General features: G+C 48.7%; 1 protein-coding gene across 1 annotated transcript; it reads left to right on the top strand.

The window, feature by feature from the left end:
• Positions 1-6,290: 6,290 nt before the first annotated feature.
• SIX1 (SIX homeobox 1) lies at positions 6,291-9,205 on the top strand. Its single transcript, XM_039240783.1, has 2 exons — positions 6,291-6,865; positions 8,911-9,205. Exons 1-2 carry the CDS (start codon positions 6,306-6,308, stop codon positions 9,203-9,205), a joined length of 855 nt encoding a protein of 284 aa, XP_039096714.1. The 5' UTR covers positions 6,291-6,305.
• Positions 9,206-20,794: the final 11,589 nt, after the last annotated feature.

The raw sequence follows: 20,794 nt of genomic DNA, 5'->3' as shown, positions 1-20,794 counted from the left end.
GGCATCTCAGGTTAAAGGAGGAGGTCCAGGAAAATGTGGTAGAGCCATTACAAGAAACCCGAGCCGCAGTCATCAGGGACTCCAATTGCCATCGCATTAGGATTGATTAGAGACCAGCAGTACCGTAATGACCCGGAAAGAGGGGCAGCCGGGGATTATTAATATCAGAATGTGGCGGGGAGGTGGCGGGGGGGGGGGTGGTGCTGAGGGGAGGGAGAGAAGAGTAAAGTAGGGAGGGAGAAGTTTTGAGTTACTAGGATTTATATATAAGTGCAGGCTTACCTGAAGAAACCGGATAGTCAGTGAATCACGCAAACAATAAATCTAATTGCATCTAAAATTTCACGAAGCCTGATTTTTTTTTTGGTGAGGGAGGAGGGAGAAGTAAAACCATCGTGAAATCTAGGCCAACATCTTAGTTTTTATAGAAATGTAGTTTAAAGAAATTGTGAGAATTTAAGCGAAGAGATGGGGAGGGGGTGCTAGATGTCCATTTTCCTTACCAACGGGCCTCTTAAAAAATGATTTAGGGAGTGCAACTTTGGGTCACTTTGGGTCTTCTCTCCAGGGCTAGGTGGTAATGGAGTGGACATTTTCTGCAGTCTGCAGAGAAGTAATAAACCAAATTTTAATTGAAATAGTGATACCTGAGTAGTGGTTTTTGGTTTTTGTTTTGTTTGAGACACAGCTATCAGGATCCCTAAGAGATGTAGAGAAGAGAGTGGTTTGTCTCCTTCCTCGGACTATGAGCCAAAACAAATCAGCCCCTGATGGTCTGGGCTGAAACACAGCTCACTGGATAATTAACTCCATCTTTCCAGTCCACCCTAACTGTTTATTTAGTGTCACCCTGCATTACCGTCACTAGCACTTTCCTCTGAACAGGAGGAGCTGCAGGCTTTCACCTCCCAAAAGGAAATTCTTCTTAGCTTAGACAGATGCGGTATTCAGGATGTACATTAGTTGAGGGAAAAAGTTGATTGGAAATTCAATGGAAGATAAGGACTCTTGGACGTTATTTTTTGGTAAACTTACCCTAAGCCGATATTAGTAACAGAAAGTGACAAGAGTGTCTTAAATTCTTAAGAATGGATTCTCATAACATTCCCCTTCACTTTGTAGAAAGGTGCTTTGGCATCCGAGGTTGAGTGGCATCTTCTGGGTCAGATATGGACACTGGCGAATTCCTGAGCCACAGCCTTCTCAGAACTCAGCTAAAGTCGGCTCCTTTCCTCCAGGTGGCCACCCCACCTTCTTCCCCTCCCCCACCGGCTCCCCCACCTTTTGACCACACCACCACTCAGCGAAGCTTGTCTCCAGACTGAGCCTGACGCCCCTGCCCTGACTTGGGAGTTCACTCGCCCTGCGCCAGCACCCTCTGTCTGTGAAACCTCAGGTCCGCGGCGGAAAGAAACAGGCGCAGGCGCCGGAGCCTTACGGAAGGGAGGGGAACTGGAGAGAGAGAAATAAAGAGATCGGGAGGGGTGTGTGTGTGTGTGTGTGTGTGTGCGTGCGTGCGTGTGTGCGCGCGCGCGCTTGTGTGTGTGTGTGTGTAAGAGAGACAGAGAGAGACAGAGACACACAGAGACAGAGAGATACAGAAGAAACAAGGAGAATGAGAGTGAGGGAAAAAGAGAGGATGGGACAGAGATAAGAGAAATAAAGAGATCTGGAGAGAGGGGTGTGTGAGAGAGAGAGACAGAGACAGAGAGATACAGAGAGAAACAGAAGAATCAAGAAGAATGAAAGTGAGGGAAAGAGGGAGAGGCTGGGACAGAGGTAAGAGAGAATGAAGGAGGAATGATAGACGAGGTTGGCACACAAATTAAACGAATTTCCTCTTTCAGATTGAAAAGAGGCACTGAGTTGGAGAGACCGAGAGAGAGCAGGCCTGGAGGGGGGATGCACGCAGAGCGGAGGGTCAGCCCCCCAGACACACAGCCCAGCTCTGTCCTCCCCCGGTCGGAGTTCGCTCGCAGCGCTGTCTCAGTACCGGTCTTTCTCTCTTCCCTGCCCGGACCGGGACAACGCGCCGCCTGTCTTTCCAGGAGCCGCGCGGGGCGGCGGGGCTGTAGCGCAAGCCCGGCTCCCAGCCGGCTCTGTTCGTCCAGGTGTGGGCGGGGGACGGCGGTCTCCCGGGGTCGCTGGCTGGCGCTGGGTGTTCTCACCAAGGAAGCGGGAGGCTCCACTCGCGGCTTCCCGCTTCCAGGAGAAAACTCCCTCCTTCCTTACATATATAAATATATTAGGGGAACAGACAAATCTTCATTGTTCAGAAAGAAGCCGGGGAGGCCGACCGGCTCCGCTTGGCCCTGGCGAACGAGGCTGGAAGGGAGGGAGGCAGGGAGGCGGGGGCCGCGCGGATCCGGTGTCACGTTGCAGATTCCCACTAAAGATAACGAAACGTGATCTATTTTTCAGAACAGCAAGTGGATGGGAAAGAACCTTGACAACACAAAACTCATTTACTAATGGACTGGTTTTGAGTTTCTCTTCTCGGGGTCCGCAAAGCTCCCTGCCTGAGCCCTCGGCCTATTCAGAGCTCGCGGGGAGCAGCGTCCCCCCAAGGAGGCAGGTGGGCGGCTGCTCCCGCGGCGGCGCCCCGCTGGCCGTCGGATCCCGGGATCCTAAGGGTCGAGGGCACCCGGAGTTTCCAGCGAAGCAGAGGAAAAAGATGAATGCTGTCACTTCAGCCAGGATTTGGGGTCTCCGCACTGCCGGAGAGCGACGACGCTCGTTTATTGAAGAAACACCTCGTGATGTTCTTCCCTTCCGAGTATCTGTAGGTAGAGTAGGATCCCCGCTGTGGTTCTTAAAGGCGAAGGAATTCCAAGAAAGCAGGGACGGGAGCCCCAGTGCATCTCTCTCCAAGCCATAAGGGAGACAAAGTGGGTTCCACACAGACAGTTTTGAGCTAAGGCCTTATATCGATCCAGCCGAGAAACCCCACCAGCAACTAGTGCACTGGCCTTTCCCATAGACCAGTTGTGCGCACCCAGCGGTTACCTGCACAGAGGGGGCACAGAAGAGGCGAAAGCTGGCGTCGGGCGCCCCTCGCTACCCGCGTTACCCTTGGGAGCAGCCGAGAAGCAGCAAGGGCAGCGGCTATAGTTGCTCGTTCCCTTTAAATCTCCGACGCATCTCTGTTTTTCGTGTGATTTGCATTGACAGCAAAGGTTTTAAGTTACTAGAACAACTCAAACCTTTCTGTGTGCGATTTAAAATGGATCATTTGGTTTATGTGGTTTGTAAATTCATGTCATTTTACTTCTTTTAGTGGTTTTCACTGAAAGGCTCCATTTTGGGAAACCTTATATATCCGAGCCAACAATTAACATTTATAACAATTGGTTTCCCTAACCATGGGATCGAAATAGCTGGTGGGCTCGTTGGTGCAAAGCGAATAGCACTTCTCCTTTCTAGTTACGTGATCTATTGGATTAAACGCAAGGAGAAAGGCTGGCTGGCCCGGGCGGGCCTCCGAGGACTAGCACCACAGCTCATCAACCCCCGTGCCCGCAATCGCGGCACCCACGCGGTTGTCTCCCCAGTCGTCGCCAACATCTATCGCGTCTTTGTTCCTTCTGAAGAAAGATGAAAGGAAGTGGGCAGAGAGGTCTGGAGGAAGCGGGGGAAAAGGTGGTCATATTGGTGTCTAATTGTCATCTTTCTGCTCCTCATCATCCCCTGTAAATTTATACTTGCCCTTATTTGTCCAAGCTATGCCTCATTTCCTTATACAAAAGTCTTAATTATGAAGTCCACTCCACATTCAACTTACTATTTGTCTTTAAGAGAGGTGGCTGTACTTGCAGACCCTCCACCCCTTACACACACATTTTAGTTCTGCGCACTTGCTCCAGACTTGAGGGTATTAACTGATTTTTCGAGCGGAGTTTAAACCTCCGCTCCGGTCTTCACACAGCTGCCATGTCAATAAGGACTATTCCAAGCAGAGACGTTCCTTCTGGCAGGACACGGCAGCTCCTTAAGACTTCATCTGAAACATCATGAGCACTAAAATAAGTCGCCAGGGAAAATTACCAGACACATGGGCTTGGGCTCAGGCGTGCCAGGCTTCCAGTTTAGAAAGTAAGTCATTGGGCACACCATGTGGTAGGGGCTCTTTTGAAATACTATGCACCCATTAAATGCATTTAAAAAACAACCCTAAAGGTAATGAAATATCAGCATCTATTTACAAGGTCTAATTGAACAGGATACTGGAGACTTTTAAAGACACAAAATGGATTGTGTGGGAGTTCAGGGGAGAAGCAGCATCCCTTTACTCCTAATCTCTGCAGAGACACCCAGGAGGGTGAAACCCTTCATGAGTTTAAAATGTATATTGCAGGGTGCACTGAACTCGGCACATTATTTTAAAACCATGTAAATAATACAAGGGGAAACTTCCGCAGTGTTCCTTCTCCCACTTAAGTCTCAATATGTAAATGGTTCTGTGGAGCTGGGCTCTGGCTCATGGAATCAAAACATATTTAAAGAAGACAAGCCAGTTTAAAGAGCCTAGAGTTTATTCTTACATTCACTAAGAGGGCACATTTAAATCAAAAGCATTTTTGAAGAGTACTTAAAATTCTGTTTTGAACTTATCTAATCAGAGATAATCATAGTTATAAAGTCACTCTCCTTCTGCCATTCTGCTCCCCTTATCTCCCTGCATTGTTCTTATCTCCTGCCAGTCTCAGCTACTGACAATAGATTATCTTTGTTTAGAGACAGTAATTGTTTTCAAAATCTTTTTAATAATTGCTTTGGAACAAGGTGTGCAAATGAGGCTTAAGATAATTACAGCTTCATTTGTTTGTGCAGTTTTACTAAACATTCTCCACATATACACAAAATAACAGATGATGGGGCTGAAATTGCAGGACATCTCTCATTCTCTGGCAGTAAAATAGGCCAGTATTGCAATCTACACACACACACACACACACACACACACACACACACACACACGCACACACACACACACCTCTCTTTATTTAATCTTCTTGGAGCCGCTGTCGTTCTGGCTCTAAGGGCAGTGTCCCTCTCAGAGCAGGGCAAGGATTAGGTTACAATCAGACAGCTATTGGAGCCGGACACAGTTTTATTTAATTTACACCCCGTCCAGCGCCTTTCGTACGAGGTTCCCAAAGCATTTTTGCTAATAGCAAGTAAAGCTTCTCGGCATTCCTCAGTAGCAGAGGTGGCCTCGGAAAACGCAACCGCGCAGATAGGGAAACCGAGTCCAGAAGCGTTCCGGCTTAAACCTTAGAACGTTAAGATACCAAATCACGAATGAACCTTCAGAATCTTTATTTGCTCGGCAACAATGCTCTCAACAGCTCTTCGCAGGGTCTCAAATAGTCGTGGCCTTTTGAAAACGAGGGAAATCTTGTGCCCTTTGGAGGGCAGTGGGGGCAAAGGAAGAATGGTAGAGGAAATTAGGCTCCTAGAGCTGAAGTCAGCCTGGGAGAAGCCACTCTTCCAGCGGTTGCAGCCCGGAGCCCTGCTCTGATCTTGTATTATTTATCGCGTTCCATAAGCTATTCATCAATCCATTATTTATTCATTCCAACATTAAGGTAATTAAATATGAGCTCACCGGGAAAGGGCAAGTCTGCTAAGGACAGGGACGGGGGTATAGAGGGAGAGGAGGGGAATTATAAGGTCTGGAGTCATTGATTTGTGCAGAGATGTGCGCGGCTGCCCTTAGGTGACACTGGAGAGGGGGCTCACGTTGCAGGATCCTGACGCGCTCACCCACTCACCCCCCCCCCGCCCCTGGGCAGCGTGGCTCCCTCCCCCCACCCCGCTTCCCACCTCCCGCGGTCCTTCCCCTCCCACCACTCCCTATCCCGGGCTCCACAGCCGCGCCCTCCCCGCGCGGGGCGGCGCGGCCCCGCTGCCTGGCCCGGCGGCGCGCGGGCTGGCCAGCCTCGGATAGGCGCCGCCCGCAGCCAATCAGCGCGCCGGGGACGCTGCGCGCTTTAAGGCCGCTGCGGGGAGAACAGAAACCAAGTTCCCCGGCAACGAGCAGCATCAACCCGGCGGGAGGCCGGAGCCAGAGAGGCCCAAAAAGGCTGCGGAGTGAGCCGGCCGCTCCGTGTCCAGCGCGCCCCCCTCTGCCTTCTTCCTCGGCCGCCCAGCCCTAAGTTTCGACTAGCTTTTTCGCCTACGGAAATCCTAGGGAGGGGGTTAGGAGCAGCTGCGCCCCCTTCCCTGCGGCTGCCGCCCCCTGCTTTTAAGGCGCTGCTCCCTGCCGCGTGCGCCCGGGCAGTGCACCTCGGCAGGCCCCAGCCATGTCGATGCTGCCGTCGTTCGGCTTCACGCAGGAGCAAGTGGCGTGCGTGTGCGAAGTTCTGCAGCAAGGCGGGAACCTGGAGCGTCTGGGCAGGTTCCTGTGGTCGCTGCCCGCCTGCGACCACCTGCACAAGAACGAAAGTGTGCTCAAGGCCAAGGCCGTGGTTGCGTTCCACCGCGGGAACTTCCGTGAGCTCTACAAGATCCTGGAAAGCCACCAGTTCTCGCCTCACAACCACCCCAAGCTGCAGCAACTGTGGCTGAAGGCGCACTACGTGGAGGCCGAGAAGCTGCGCGGCCGGCCGCTGGGCGCCGTGGGCAAGTATCGGGTGCGCCGAAAATTCCCGCTGCCGCGCACCATCTGGGACGGCGAGGAGACCAGCTACTGCTTCAAGGAGAAGTCGCGGGGAGTGCTGCGGGAGTGGTACGCGCACAACCCGTACCCCTCGCCTCGTGAGAAGCGGGAGCTGGCCGAGGCCACGGGGCTCACCACCACCCAGGTCAGCAACTGGTTTAAGAACCGGAGGCAAAGAGACCGGGCCGCCGAGGCCAAGGAAAGGTACGCGGCGTGCTTCCCGCTGCTCGGGCGACCTCGAAAAGCCTTCCTTTCCCCTCCGCCCCTCCTCGCCCCCGCTGGCACCCGCCACCGCGTCCTCTCCGCCGGCTGGAGCCCGTCCGCGGGGCGGCGCCCGGGCCTCCGCGGCGCTGCAGCGAAAGTTCATGAACTCTGAGATCGCTTGCTAGGGATGGGGAGTCATTTGATTTGAGCGCCCGCGCGTGGGTTTCTTGGGGTGTGAGTGTCAGGAAATATTGGCGCTAGGTTTGTTTTTTGTGCCTCCCTGGTTGGCTGGGGCGACGAGTGTGTGTGTGGGGGTGCAGGGCGAACTTCTAGATCAACTACAAAGGAAGTGTTGATTGGTGTCTCGAGGAAAGGGGTTCGGTGGGGGCTGAGGGTCGCGCACCTCCTCTTACTCCCTAGAGGGGTGGCGCTGGCCCGAGACATCTGCTCTGCCCCCCCTGCCGCCGCGTCCTTTCCTCGCTCTCTCGGGGTAGGCTTTCAGGCGAGAGGTCGCCGCTTCTTTCCGCACTAGCTGTACAAAGGGAGTCTTTCAACAGAAATCCACAGAAAGGAGAGCTTTGGAAGAGTCGGCGCTGCACGTATTACACGGTGCCCCAAGCCCAGAAAGGACTGCTCCTCTCCGGGGTCCCTCGCGCGTGTCCCGGGGCCGCCGCGGGTCCATCCCGCGGTCCGCGCCGCCGCCCCGGCTGAGGAAGGGGGTCTCCAGTGGCAGACGTCTCTCCGGAGCTCAGAAGCCAGTCGTATTTTAACCTGCCTCTGCCTCCGCCCTCCTCGCGCGAACACCCCCGGCCACCTGGCCCGGCTCCATCCGTTTGCTGTTGGAGTTTCCGAACGAGATTCGGAAGAGCCTGAGGAGGCGGCGGCTGCGGCGAGCGCGCTCCGGGAAGCCGAGGAGTTTTGGGGAAACCTGAGCGCCGGGTAGGGCTGGGTTTCCTTTGTTCGCTTTCGAGCCTGGGGGCCGCAGATGTCGCCTGTGCGTTCCCCTCCGGGTGGGAGAGCACGGAGCCTGGAGACTTTCCGCCGCAGCGGCTGTCCTGGGAGAGAGACTGAGGCCAGGAGATAGAAAGGGGGAGCCGGGCAGGCGCCGGGGCCGAGGAGGATGGGCCAGCACCCTGAAGGCGGAAGCGGCCGGGGCTTCGAAATCGTGAAGTTTACCAGCACCCAGCATCCAGACCGACGCCCAGGCACGCCGCACCCGCTCTCGGGCTGCGCGGGGCCTCGAAGTTTCCTCGGCTGGGAAACGGTGCGCGGTTGTGGATGTCCGGGAGGGGGTGAGAGGGAGCTGTGAGGGACTAAGGACTGAGCGACTAACCCGGGGACGGGGACAGTATGGTTCCAGTTAGACTTTAGTTACAAAAGGTCCATCCTATAAGGCAGGCCCGAGGGCCCACTCCCTGTTGAAATCGGAGAGACTGGCGGCGCTCCCTGTGTTTACTCAGGTCACTGGGCCGCTCTGGACACCACTTCCCATGACCTGTCCTGTGCCTCTGAAACCACAACCTCCGGGCAGGGGCAGGGAAACTCGACGTTTAATTGTTTCCTCAGATGGGAACAGGACAATTGACTTGATTCACCCCAAACATCTGTGCGCTGGGCTCTGTTTATCCTCTGATCATTTTCTTTATCACCAACAACCATTTGTTAGGCTATTTTCAAACGTAATTACTTCTAAGTGTGGTGCTCATTGGTAGGTATTTAAAAATAACTGCTTGAACAAAAATTTGAAAATAATTTTTGTGTTTCAAATAAGTCCTGCTGATCTCGCTTTCTGACATCTGGAAGAGGAAAGGACCTGACACCCCACAAGCTCTGTCCATAGTTCCCCATTTCTCCAGTCTCCTTTGCCTCCTTACTTTCCCCAGGACCCTTGGGGACGGGTGGGAGGGCAGGGCTCCTCCATTGGGGTGTATGACTGATTGCACAATGGCTCTCTCCTCCTGCCAGCTCCCTCCCTCCACTCACACTTTTTTTAACCTACTTTTTTTTTTTTTTTTAACCATATGGTGTTGTCCTCTATTTCTTAGGGAGAACACCGAAAACAATAACTCCTCCTCCAACAAGCAGAATCAACTCTCTCCTCTGGAAGGGGGCAAGCCGCTCATGTCCAGCTCAGAAGAAGAATTCTCACCTCCCCAAAGTCCAGACCAGAACTCGGTACTTCTGCTGCAGGGCAATATGGGCCACGCCAGGAGCTCAAACTATTCTCTCCCTGGCTTAACGGCCTCACAGCCCAGCCACGGCCTGCAAGCCCATCAGCATCAGCTCCAGGACTCCCTGTTGGGCCCCCTCACCTCCAGTCTGGTGGACCTGGGGTCTTAAGTGGGGAGGGACTGGGCCTGGAAGCAGTGACTAGGGACACTTGTAAATAGAAATCAGGAACATTTTTGCAGCTTGTTTCTGGGGTTCTCTGCGCATAAAGGAATGGTGGACTTTCACAAATACCTTTTTAAAATTCAAAACCAACAGCGATCTCAAGCTTAGTTACCTTCTTCTCTCCAACTCTTGCATTTCCCATCCCAGTGCAGAGATCAGGAAAAAAACAAAAACAAAAACAAAAAAAAAACCCAAACAAACAAAAGCACCCAGTCACCCAGTCTTGGTTCTGGGCAATCCATGTGCCAGCTTTAGTAGTCTTTCTTTTTTCTTTTTCTTTTTTTTCTTCAGTGAATGGGAATTACAAATCAACTGGATTTTACTTATTTCCTTTTAATTTATTTATGGCTAAATCATTTGGGAAGAGGAAAAGGAAATGAAAGAGAGAGAGAGAGAGGTCAAAATAGTAAAAATAAGAGCCTCCAGCCAGGAGGAACTGTTCACATTCTTAAGGTGAATAGGAAAAATATGATCTTATAACTTTTTTTGAGAGGGAAAAATTAAGTTTACATTTTTCATTATTTAGTGTTAAACACTTTTATGTAGATTAAAAGGAAAGAACAGTATTAGGGGGAAAAATAAGTGCCTAAATGTCTTAATGCTCTCTGTGTAAGGCAGTTAGAAATAGCAGTGACCACTAGTACTACAACTATTTTTGTCAAATTTAGTGGGGTTTTTGGTTGTTGTTTGTTTTCTTGGGTTTTTTTAATGGCAAACTTTAAAAATGTACCAATGTGAAAAAACACTTTCCTGAATGCCATTACTTCTCATGCCCTTGAACCTTTCATATCTGTAGCCTACTCCTGTTAAGGGTTTCTCTTGTTCCTAGTTTCTAGCCTGCAAAAATATGCAACAAATCTGGCAACCTGGTATTTGTTACTAAAACGGCATGTGTTTTCAGGTTTCTTTTCTATTGTACCTAAACCAGTCTAAATTAAAACTTAGTAGAACACCAGGAGTACGATTCTGTTTCTGAAAGGTGAGTTGTGTATTGCTGTCATTGGGCCCTAATTTTTTTTTTTTTAAGTTTTCTTGCTTTCTTACTTAATGATGGTTATGAATTGCAGGGTACTTTGAAGGCCACCACCTGAACGAAGAGTGGTGGCTGAATTGATCATGTGATAGGAAAAAAGTGAAGTTAGCGTTAGGGTATTTATTTATTTTTTTATTATTTAGATATGCAGTTTTGTTTACCACTAGCTCTTCTCCACAGCGTTCGTATGTGAACTCGGCTCTTTTGTATTAATGAGTTTATGACAAGACTGTGAAAGTAAAATAATTTATCTGCTTGGGGGAAAAAAGGGGGGGGACTCGAACATGGATAACAACATTGTGAATTAATCTGTATAAATAGAAAGCAGACCAGCAGAACAGGAGCTCTCCTTGCACTGCTGTGAGATAGTGTCCAGAACAATCCCAGTAATCGTGTAGGCTCCATAATATTTTTGCCTGGGGCAAAAATGATGTATCTTTGTATTTAGCTTTTAAAATTAGTGAAACAAATGGCATTATTTATTAAAATTCTTCTCAGGATAACAGGATTGGCTTGCTTGTGCTTTGTAAAAATATTGCTCCCCAGAGAGAGTCTTATTTATTTTCTGACATGACAGTTTCATAATTTTGATTTTTCCCCATCCATGTCACTATTAATATATTCATTTCTTTCTTACTCTTTCCTGTCCTGATCTAGGAGACTGAGTTGTGTAAATGAGGGGTGGTGGTGGTAGAATTTAGGCCTTCTTATTCTGAGGGTTTTTTTTTTTTTTTAATGTCAAATAGCTTTGACTCATTTCAGAGGAGAAAGGATCACTGTACTTAACTGTAGTCACTTTTACTTATAAAGCCATTTTTCCCCCTTCGGTGATGGACAGATGTGCACACAGCCGCTGGGAGACCATCATTTGGATTGGGAGCTCAGGGTCCCAATCCCCCTTGTTAGTGTTTTGGATCATTAAGTTGGTGTTTATTTAAGTCACTAGGGTGTTTATTCTCCACGTCTTGGGCCACGGAGAAATGCCACCCTCTGCAGGAGGGGCTCTCACAGGGGATCTCCGCACATTCTTCACATTCACTCCCCAAAACAAACACCCTGCACAAAGATAGCTTTCAATGACCCTGACAGGCTTCAAAGGACACCGCGGAAATCTCCCTGGAAAATAAGGAAGGGCCAATTACTTTAATTTCTTACATGCCCTCTCTTCCTACTCCGATGACTACCCCCCACTCTTACAGCTTTGCTTGGTATAATTTTAGACTCGTGGAAGATCTGTCTCCCTGGGCGCCCAGGCCCACTTCCTGCTCCCTCGGTTGGTGAATCTTGGAAACGTCTGCAGATCTGGCGAGGAGCAGAGCCGGCCAGTCCTGTAAAAACCCCTGTGATTACTGCTTGTAAACTCGTTAAAAGGACAATTTTCTGTCACAGTCATAAACTCTTTGTAAAACCCCTGGCACTGGATCCAGAGTGCGCATATTCCAGATGTGTTTAATAAGAAATTGCACAATATGCCTCCCTTCGCCGTCCCCGGCTCAGTCTGGCGAAACCAGGGACAAGCAGGAGAAGGCGAGAAAGCTGGATATTACTGTGAATTTTCTTGGCAATCATTTTGGAGCGATCATTGGGGGAACTAACCACATTTTTTTTTCCTTGAGGAAATCATCGAGGACCAGCTGTTAAGGGACCTCCAATTTATCTTCCCGGCGTCGCAGCTTAACTGAACCAAAAGCCACTTTTCGTTTCTCCTCTGTGGGCTTCTTAATGATAGCCAAAACTAATGAACGACGGCTTATAAATAGTGTTCTTAGGACGAAACGTTACAGCATTTTGCCAAGTAAAATGAAAAAACAAATATTAGTGTGATTTTTTTTTTTTTTGTGGACATTTTAAATCTGAACACACAATTGTTCGGTCCCGGCTGCCTGCTCGCCTTGACCTCTTGGCTGAGAACGAAGCTTCCTAAATATTCGGAGGCAAAGGGACTTGGCCGGCGGTTCCGAGATTTTGGCTTAGCAAGTAGGGACTCCAGAGCCCTCAGAGCCCCCACGAGCTGCAGGCAAGGAGACAGGCGCCGCTGGGGCCGGGCACTGCGGGTCTTGAACCATTTCTCCAGGCAAGGACAGCTTGGTCTTGACCCTGAGCTGAAGTGGAAGCTTCCAAGAAGAGGCATTGTGGCATTGGCGCTTATGGGCGAACTCTTGTTTGCTGAGCGGCGACCCAAGTGACGCCTCTCACCCCCGCACCTTGAGGGCCAGTCGGGCACCTGGCCCTGATCCCACGCACAGCCGCCCTTCCTCTGGTCCGCAGCCGCCGCGGCTAAGGCAGCGGCTGCTGCGGTGGGGGGGGGGGGGGGTTCGCTCCTACAGCCTCCCCCGCCGGGAGGCCTTTGGTAATGTCTGCAGCCAGAACTCCAGGTCCTGGGAATCCAGAGGCTTCCATTCTGCGCGTCTCCGGTTGCAGAGCGCTGGAGGAGCTCCCCTGCCACCCGCAGACTCCAGAGGCAGCTCTGGCCATTCTGCCCTGCGGAGGCGCGGGGAGTCTGGGCGCCGCTGCTCTCTCCTCCCTGCCCTGGCCGAGGCTCTTCTCCAGCAGTTCAGAGAATCGTGCGCGTCCCGGGATCCCCATCGCAGCTCAGCTCCAGGCGCAGGGCCTGGTGGCCGGCCGACGGAGCCCTTGGGAACAGAGGCTGCGAGGCTGCCCTGGAAGGGCCGGACAAGGAGCAGGCAGCTTGAGCCTCGCGGGACGACGAGCTGCATCGTCTTGTGTACCCCGGAGCCGCCTCGCAGGCCCAAGTCGGGGTCTCCTTTTTGAGTTGTGGAGCTAAATTCTGGGTGAGGCACGTAGGCGGCCGCGGACGCACCACTGTGGGGTTGGAGCAGGCCCCGTGGTAGCGGGAGAAAGCGGTCCAGGCCGCATGCGGATCCCGGCCCGGCCGCAGGGGTGACCGCTCTCTGGTTCTCCGACACCGCGCGTTGGGTCCAGGGCAGCAGCCTCGGGCATCCGAGCCTAGTTGGGAGGCGACCTGGGCCCGGCCGCCTGTTCCCTGCTGCCCTTCCTGCTTCAGATACGTTCTGTCTCCTCGGCTTCCTGAGGCCTCCGGCCTTGGCTTTTGGACCTGAGCGTTTCACTGGAGCCCTTGGCGCAGGAGTGCCAGCCAGAAAGCGCGTCTCTTCCCTGCCATGTCGCTGGAACGTCAACAGCCCAGGAGAGGGGCCCTGGCTTCTAGAGTCTCTGGCAGGTCGGGGTGACAGCTCCTCTTCTTTGGCGGGGCCTGGTCGGACGTCTCCCCCTTGGCCGGAGGCCATGGGCCCAGCATCAGCCTCTTCCCCGAGTTCGGCCCAGAGTCCCAGCAGGGAAAGCACCAGCCGAGGCCCGTAGTGCGCTTTGGGCCCGCCTGTCGCGGCGCACGTTCCCCCTTCTCTGGTGGGGTAGGTGGCGTTGACAGGGACAAGGGGGCAAGGGTAAGGTGAGGAGAGTCACAGGTGGCTCATGTACTCCCTCTGAGCTATTTCTCCTTTTTCGGCGTTTCCCCCCAGGAGTAGAACACCTAAAAACTCTCCCAGATTCCCTCCTCCAGCCGCCCGAAGCCAGCGGAACCAGTGCTTGTGCTCCTTGGGCACCCAAGGGGCAATTCGCACCGAGGCTACCCGAGGGCTCAGTCCCTTAGCCTGCAGGTATGCTCTACGACCTTAGGTGGGGACTCAGGAGCCCCTCGAGATCACAGTGACCCCTCTCCCAGTCTGACTGACTCCAGTAGCTCCACCCGGAAGACTCTCTCCAGAGATGGTTGAGGCAGCCAGGAACGAAAAGAGTCAAAATCTGGGGCGAATTGTTGGTTTATTGTCTACTCAGAAAAGCGCTGCCCTGGGAAGGCCACGTTTTCTCTAGTGTTTTAAGCCGAGTGTACACACACAACTTCGTTCCAGCTGATGAAATTGGAAACCTGTTCTCCCACTGAGGATGACAATCAGCGTTTTAGACGCTGTGGTCCTTTCAGACAGCGAGAAACAAAACTACAGTAGCATTTAAAAACAAAGAGAGAGAGACTGCTTGAGACGCGTGGACGCCGGACTCTCACCCAGTATGAGTTTCAGCTTCTCTCCTTTTAACTTGTTAATGGACAGCTGAGACCCCTTTCTCAGCAGGTAGAGCACAACCAACCATAAGTTGCTCCCCTCCCTACCAGGGAGTCTTCCCCCCCCCTCTTTTTTTTTTTTTTTTGGAAAGTGTTCACTAATTGTTTTCCGGTGCCATAACGTTAAAATATTCTTAAAATCACATTCCCTCCCCCCCCCATCAAACAGGAAAATGTAGAAAGAAAACAAAACCAAAAAACTGAAAACCAAACCTCAAACAATCCTATGTTTGAGAGGAAAAAAAATGTTTACTTCAGATTTAACACACCCATAAGCTCACCTGAAGTGGCTACCCAATTGTAATTAAAATACTATTAGGTGATACTGGCCACTCTTTTTCGTCACTGCCATTAGTGGTTGTCATTAAAAAGACAGGTAAGTAGAAAGATAGATTCTGGCCCTTTACTTACTATAGTAAGGAGGCATGGAAATGCATACTAGCTTCCTCCAACTGGTCCCTTGTTCTTCCTACTCTTAGAGTAGTTTTATAGGACTGGTATAGGCAGACCCCAATAGAAGCATTCATGAATTAACACAAGTCAAATTTATTTTAATTTGCTATAATAATTTATTTTAACTTAGGATTTGAAATTGATTATGGCTTTTAAAATCTCATGGTCTATTTATAATAGATACATGAGTGGCGCTTCAGGACCTGAGCTGGTAGAGATGTGGGATCTTAAAGGAAGAAAACAGTCCTAGACTACATATTTTTACTAAACACGGGGCATTAAATTGTTTTAGGATTCTTAAAGAACAGTGAAACGTTCTTTAACGTGTCATAGAACTGGCCAGTCAGCGTCCCTCAAACAAAATCTGCACGTTTTGGTCAGCAAGCCTGTAAAACCAAATGTTTAGGTGTTCTTTAATTTATATTAAGGTTTTTTTTTTTTTTTTTTTAACAAACTCAACTATTTTCTCTTTTGCTGCCCCACCTCAGGCATGGCTTTAGCTGCTTTGCAACACTTCGTTTCTAATTTGAGTTGCCACTTACCCAAATAATCTAAATACCAGGAAAAGGCAATGGGACTATGAAAAACAAATAACAAACCAAACCCAACCCACAGAGCTGTGACATCTTTAGTTACCCCTCACACAGATATTATATTTAAACTGTAAGCATCAGTATGTAGTAATGCTCCCTTAACTTTCGCAGCTTGTGTGTGTTTGGGGGAGTAATGGTGGGGACTGGTGTGGTTGATGGAGGGGAGCAAAAACTAAAACTTACATTGGCTGTACAGAAAATGCATTTTGGGAGTGTGGTGGCATAGGCTGCGATAGCTTGCAAAAGGCAACTTTACCTATAAGTCAAGGATATAGTTACATGGAAGAAGTATTAGCTCTGTATTTATTTAGAATGTCGTGAATGAAAGTAGGTAACGAGCTTAAAAAATTTAAGCCAGAAAGAAAGTCAATGTGCCTTAGTATCTAAGAAGTGAAAAGAACACTTAAACAATTGAAGCTTTGTCTGTCTTCAGATATGTGTGGTGAATATTTTCTATGCGTTGCCGATGCTATATAAACATAACATGCTTCCTTCTAAAGTTAAGTTCTTGATTTTAATTGAAGAATAATATTGCTCAGGGCTCTACCTCAAGTACAAATAGCTAATCTAAGAAAATCAGTTGTGGGAATCTGGAACCAATGGCTGTTTTCAAAATAAACAGACAAAATCTTCATAAAGAAAGCCAGAAGGATTATTTTTACATATGATATATCTCTTGATTTCTCTCTCACACACAAAACTTTTATGGAAAAACTAAAAGGCTGAATGACAATGCAGTCTCCTTCCCATGCTTCTGTTTTTAAAAAAAATCAGTCTGTTTCAAGGCTCCAAAGCTGTCCTTGTTAACTTTTCCAACATTCATGTATCTTAGAAGCAAATCTGTATGTATTTCCTTCTAATTAAAACATTCCCCCCCCCCCAGGGAAGGACAGAAATATAGGACAAGGAAAAGTAGAACAAACCAGAAATTAAAGGTATAATTTAAATTTTGTATTATAATATTTAATAAGGAGTACTTAAACAGTATCCACACAACAAAGAACATTAATATGCTAACTTTCTGTTTTTGATCAACTAAGGCAAGAAGTAAGTTTTAAGAAATTACTTCTGAATTAAGTTAGGAATAAGAATGAATGGGGGACATTTTGAAATAGTTTGGATTTTCTCATATAGAGCCATTATGGATGTTCAACAAGATTGACTAGGGAAGAGTCTGGGGGAGGGAAAACACCCATTTACAGACGTTTCTTAGAAACTTGTGGTAGGGTAGAGGTTTTTCTTTAACTCGGATCAAATCCAGCTGCATTGACACTCAGGAAGAAAGGAGATGAATGTACCTAAGTTCCGGGCCACACCTGGGACACCTTTCAATAGGTAGAACCAGGTGACAGGAATATGCCCCATTCTTTCCTGGTTCCCTCATGTCCCAAGTCCCACTAGGATAGGAACCCCAGAAGCTAAGAACCTGCCAAGTGGAGCCAGATGTATAGATGTTTCCTCCAATTCTCATTTGGGTCACTTGGTGTGAATGCCTGTTGGGTTTTCTGAAATTTTATTTTTAGTTCCCCTGGGGGACAAGAAAGAGTTAATTTGTTTTCTGACAGGTTTCACACTGTGGGCAGGTCTGCCAAAAAGGAGAGGAAACAGAGAACAGCCCTATGATTAATTCTACCTGTTTTTCCCATGAGCGATCACCTGCTCTAGGGGTCATGAATAGCAGGTAGCACTCCCTCTCCAGGGCTCTGAGAGCTTCGTTTGTTTGGTGACAGCTGAGTGACAAGGCTTGAAACCCGAGCCCATCGCCCGGCCTGATGGGGGGATAAAAACCCTGGATGTTCCCTCAAACATTTCAGGAAATGAAAGTTGTAACGCGATCCCTCCTGCGCCCACATCTCCCCCAGCAAACACAAAAGCTCAAAGGAGCCTTCTCGGATTGAATTCGGCCTAGAGTTGATGGAGGGAAAGCGGAGCCAGCTTTGGGGGAGGAGGGAGGAGAGGGTTGGGGCCGCGGCTGGCAGGCTTTCTGAGCCAGGGAAGGAGAGGAGAGCGGGGAGAGAGCTGGGCGCTGGAGGCCCGGGCGCCTCTCGGGGCCGACTTCCACGCCGCGTCCCAAGCGCCCAGCGCCTCGAGACCTCGTGGCCCGCCGCTGCCGCCAAGGTTGCATCTCTTCTCGGGGTCAACCCTGAGTGGGGGGGGAAACTCGCGGCTGCAGGCCCAACACACACCCCTGCTGGGTAGCGCGGCCTCTGCACCAAGGCCTAGAGCCTCTGAGGGCCGCAGCGCAGGCCCAGGCCCGACCTCTGGGCCCGTGCTTGCCCGGGCGGAGGCTCCGGTTCCCCGCGCCGGCTCTTGGGCGGAGGGGTCCCTTCCGACTGCGCCCAGGGCCAGCGCAGGGTGAGCGGCCAGGATCCTGAGGCCCAGAGGCTACCAGGCGCGGGCCTCACTCAGCGCCCTCGCGCTCGGCCGCCCCCATCAGTCAGCAGCGTCCATCTGCCTCCAGGCCTCGCCCGCACTGGCGGTGGAAGCTCCCCGCCCGCGGCTGGGAGATGGCTCGGGGGTGGGGGTGAGGGAGGGTAATGAGAGAAAAGGGAGCTGAGAAGTTGACGCTCAGACTCCCACGCGGCCAACAATCCTTGGGTCGTACTTTGCTGTCAATCACCGTGCCCTGTGCCCGCGCAACCTCAGGGTTGGTAGAAGGCAGTAAACCCAAGGCTCCTAAAGACGCGTTTTTCTCCCCCTCTCCAATATTTTACCTTTACTTATCCCATTTCTAACAGTCTTCATTTCTTCTGCGTTTTTGTCCTTAACCGAGACAGCTGTGACTACTTGTCTTACATTATTGTCTTTACTCTTTCCCTAGGAGTTCAGAAATCTTCCCCCGAGACAGCATTGTCAGTCTCCATCTTTCTCCCCAACTTTCATTGAATCTAGGCAGTGGGCTGCTTTTTTTTTTTTTTAATGCAGAAACACTTTACGGAGAGAAGTGGGAATCAGAATGATGCATTGTAGCAGATCCATCATTTAGACACACTTAGAAATTGAGACTTTGCACCAGTTACCCAACTTCTCTGATCCTCACCAAGGAAAATAGGAGCTATGATACTTACACTGCAAGGGTACTGCGAAGCATAAATGAGCGGAAGTATTAAATGTAAAGTGCCTGGCACAATAGACATTTAATGAATAGTAGCTATAATTATAACACGCTTGAAGCCTCGTTAGACTTGCACAAAGCCGCCTGGGAAAATTCCCATGATGCTAGCGTTTCCAGTGAGGGCAGAGTATGGCCATTTCCTCCTTTTGTCTGAAACGCTGAAAGAAGCACAAATTACTGCAAAAGAGACGGCAAGGTCTGATTAGCCTTTGGAGGTAGTCATAGCTAAAACATTTCTTGAAGCTCTGAGTGTAGAATCCAGAAGTTTAGCTCCAGTAATTTAATTCTGGACTGTTATTTAAATCTATAACGCTTGGATTTTGTCATCTCTAGTCTTCATGATTTGAACACTTATGTAGATGCCATCATATATAGTAGAATTCCATTGATGAAAAATAAAACCCACTTATATGTGCCTGAAAATGACAAATTACTTAGAAGGGAACTAAAGCATTCAGTTGAGTAGAGAATTTAAGGCCCCACCTAAATGTGTCAACATAAGTGTAAAGTAAGAAACTTCTTTGAAGATTTAATGCTTTGCTGATGTTAACACAGTGCTGGATATAATAGCACCTGATAAATATTTTTTGAGTAAATGAATGAGCTGCTGAAATGACAGAGAGTCTTTAGATAGAGCACAATTCCCAGAGTTGGAATTGTGCAGGACCCTCTTGGGTACATTTCTTCTCTTGTGACACTCTAATAATCACCAGGGATGAATAGCTCATTTTGACATATTGCACATCCTTCTCTGATTTCAAGGACTTTCTCATTCAGGTATTAATGAAAGCAAAATGCATAGCTGAAATTTGCATGGGTAAATGAATGAGAGAGAAGAACATTTGTGGGGATTGTTTTGGGACTTACTGATAGGAATAACCCCAGCAAAAATAAAAATAAAACCCAGAGAGCAGGTGAAACATTCATTTGGCAGATGTCTTTAAGGACGGATCCTCACATAGCACAATCCCTTCAGAGTGCTTTCATGGCCATCATGAGAAGTATTTTGTATTCAATTCTTTAACCTTTTGCTCCAGCATCTTCATTTTTTTTTTTAACTATCCTAGTCAACTAAAAACTACATATTTAAGTTTTTACTTTAGGGAAGTTGATAATTTGTAGTCAACCACTATATACACACTCAAGAAGAGTTCAACACTCTTCTTTTGTTTGCTTAATAAACCCTATATTACATTCACAATTTCCTTGAGGTAGAGGTAGAGGGAGTAGATGAATGTTTACCAGTTTACCAAAAAGGTCTGTTATATACATGTACTCAACCTTATGCCCGCAGAATTGCACTTGTCCATACAAATGCTTACTTTTGGCAAATACATGTTCTAATATTACTTTTATTTGCAAAGTAAAAATTTGAATGTAAGCAGTACACAGACAGAGATGGATAGAAAAAATGAGAGTTCAGGGCCATCAGAGAAACATTTGGTAGGAACTATGACTATATTGCTGCTGAAATGATTTGCATAGTGCCAGGGCCAGGAGTTCTCAGAATCATGCTTTCTGTCACTGCTTTTAACGTGACTGAAATAAAAAAATATGTAGGTTTTTTGTTCTTTCTAAATTGTTTCAGCATCTACATGTTCAGAAACAAAAATATGTCCATGTGCTTACTCAAAAAATAAAGAGAAATAAGTAAGAGCATTTTATGCTGAGGAATAAGTTAATTTAAATTAGATTAAACTTTGCAGAGGGTGCTTCAAGGAGGTTTGGGTAGAGTCCAAGCTTTAGCATATCATTCAAGAAATGAAAGTCCTCAGGGCATTCCAAAAGGCATGTCCGCTCTAAATCAGCTTTAGTTCATTTCAAATAAAAAAATATATGACTGAACTAGAAGGCTAGATAAAGAGGGGAGTCTTATTTCTGCTTTACAGATGTATCATAGTGGAATAAAATAAGTGTGGAAATCCAGGCCCCTCAATTTTAGAATTTCTCTAAAGGATTGATATATATGTGCTGAGGCAGTACTTCCTGTTCAACCACAACCTCAATGAAACTGAAAGACTTATTTGTCAATATGCTCAGAAGTATAGTAACTTTTTTCCACTGGAAATTAGTTATAGCTAAAATGAATTAGCCCTCTTGGAGTACTCAGAAGATAACATGCTAGATGTTTTCAGTATATTTTATGATGCATAACATTTTATGATTTTAATTATAGGTCAATTTCAGATAACTGGCTGGTCCTTCTGTTGAAAGCATTATTTTTCCTTTTGATTAAGGCCAAAAA

Source organism: Hyaena hyaena, unplaced genomic scaffold (assembly GCF_003009895.1).
Source record: "Hyaena hyaena isolate Hyena2069 unplaced genomic scaffold, ASM300989v1 scaffold_181, whole genome shotgun sequence".
NCBI classification, from domain to species: domain Eukaryota; kingdom Metazoa; phylum Chordata; class Mammalia; order Carnivora; family Hyaenidae; genus Hyaena; species Hyaena hyaena.
Note: the sequence above shows the minus strand (reverse complement) of the source record. Positions and strands in the feature narration are given on the sequence as shown.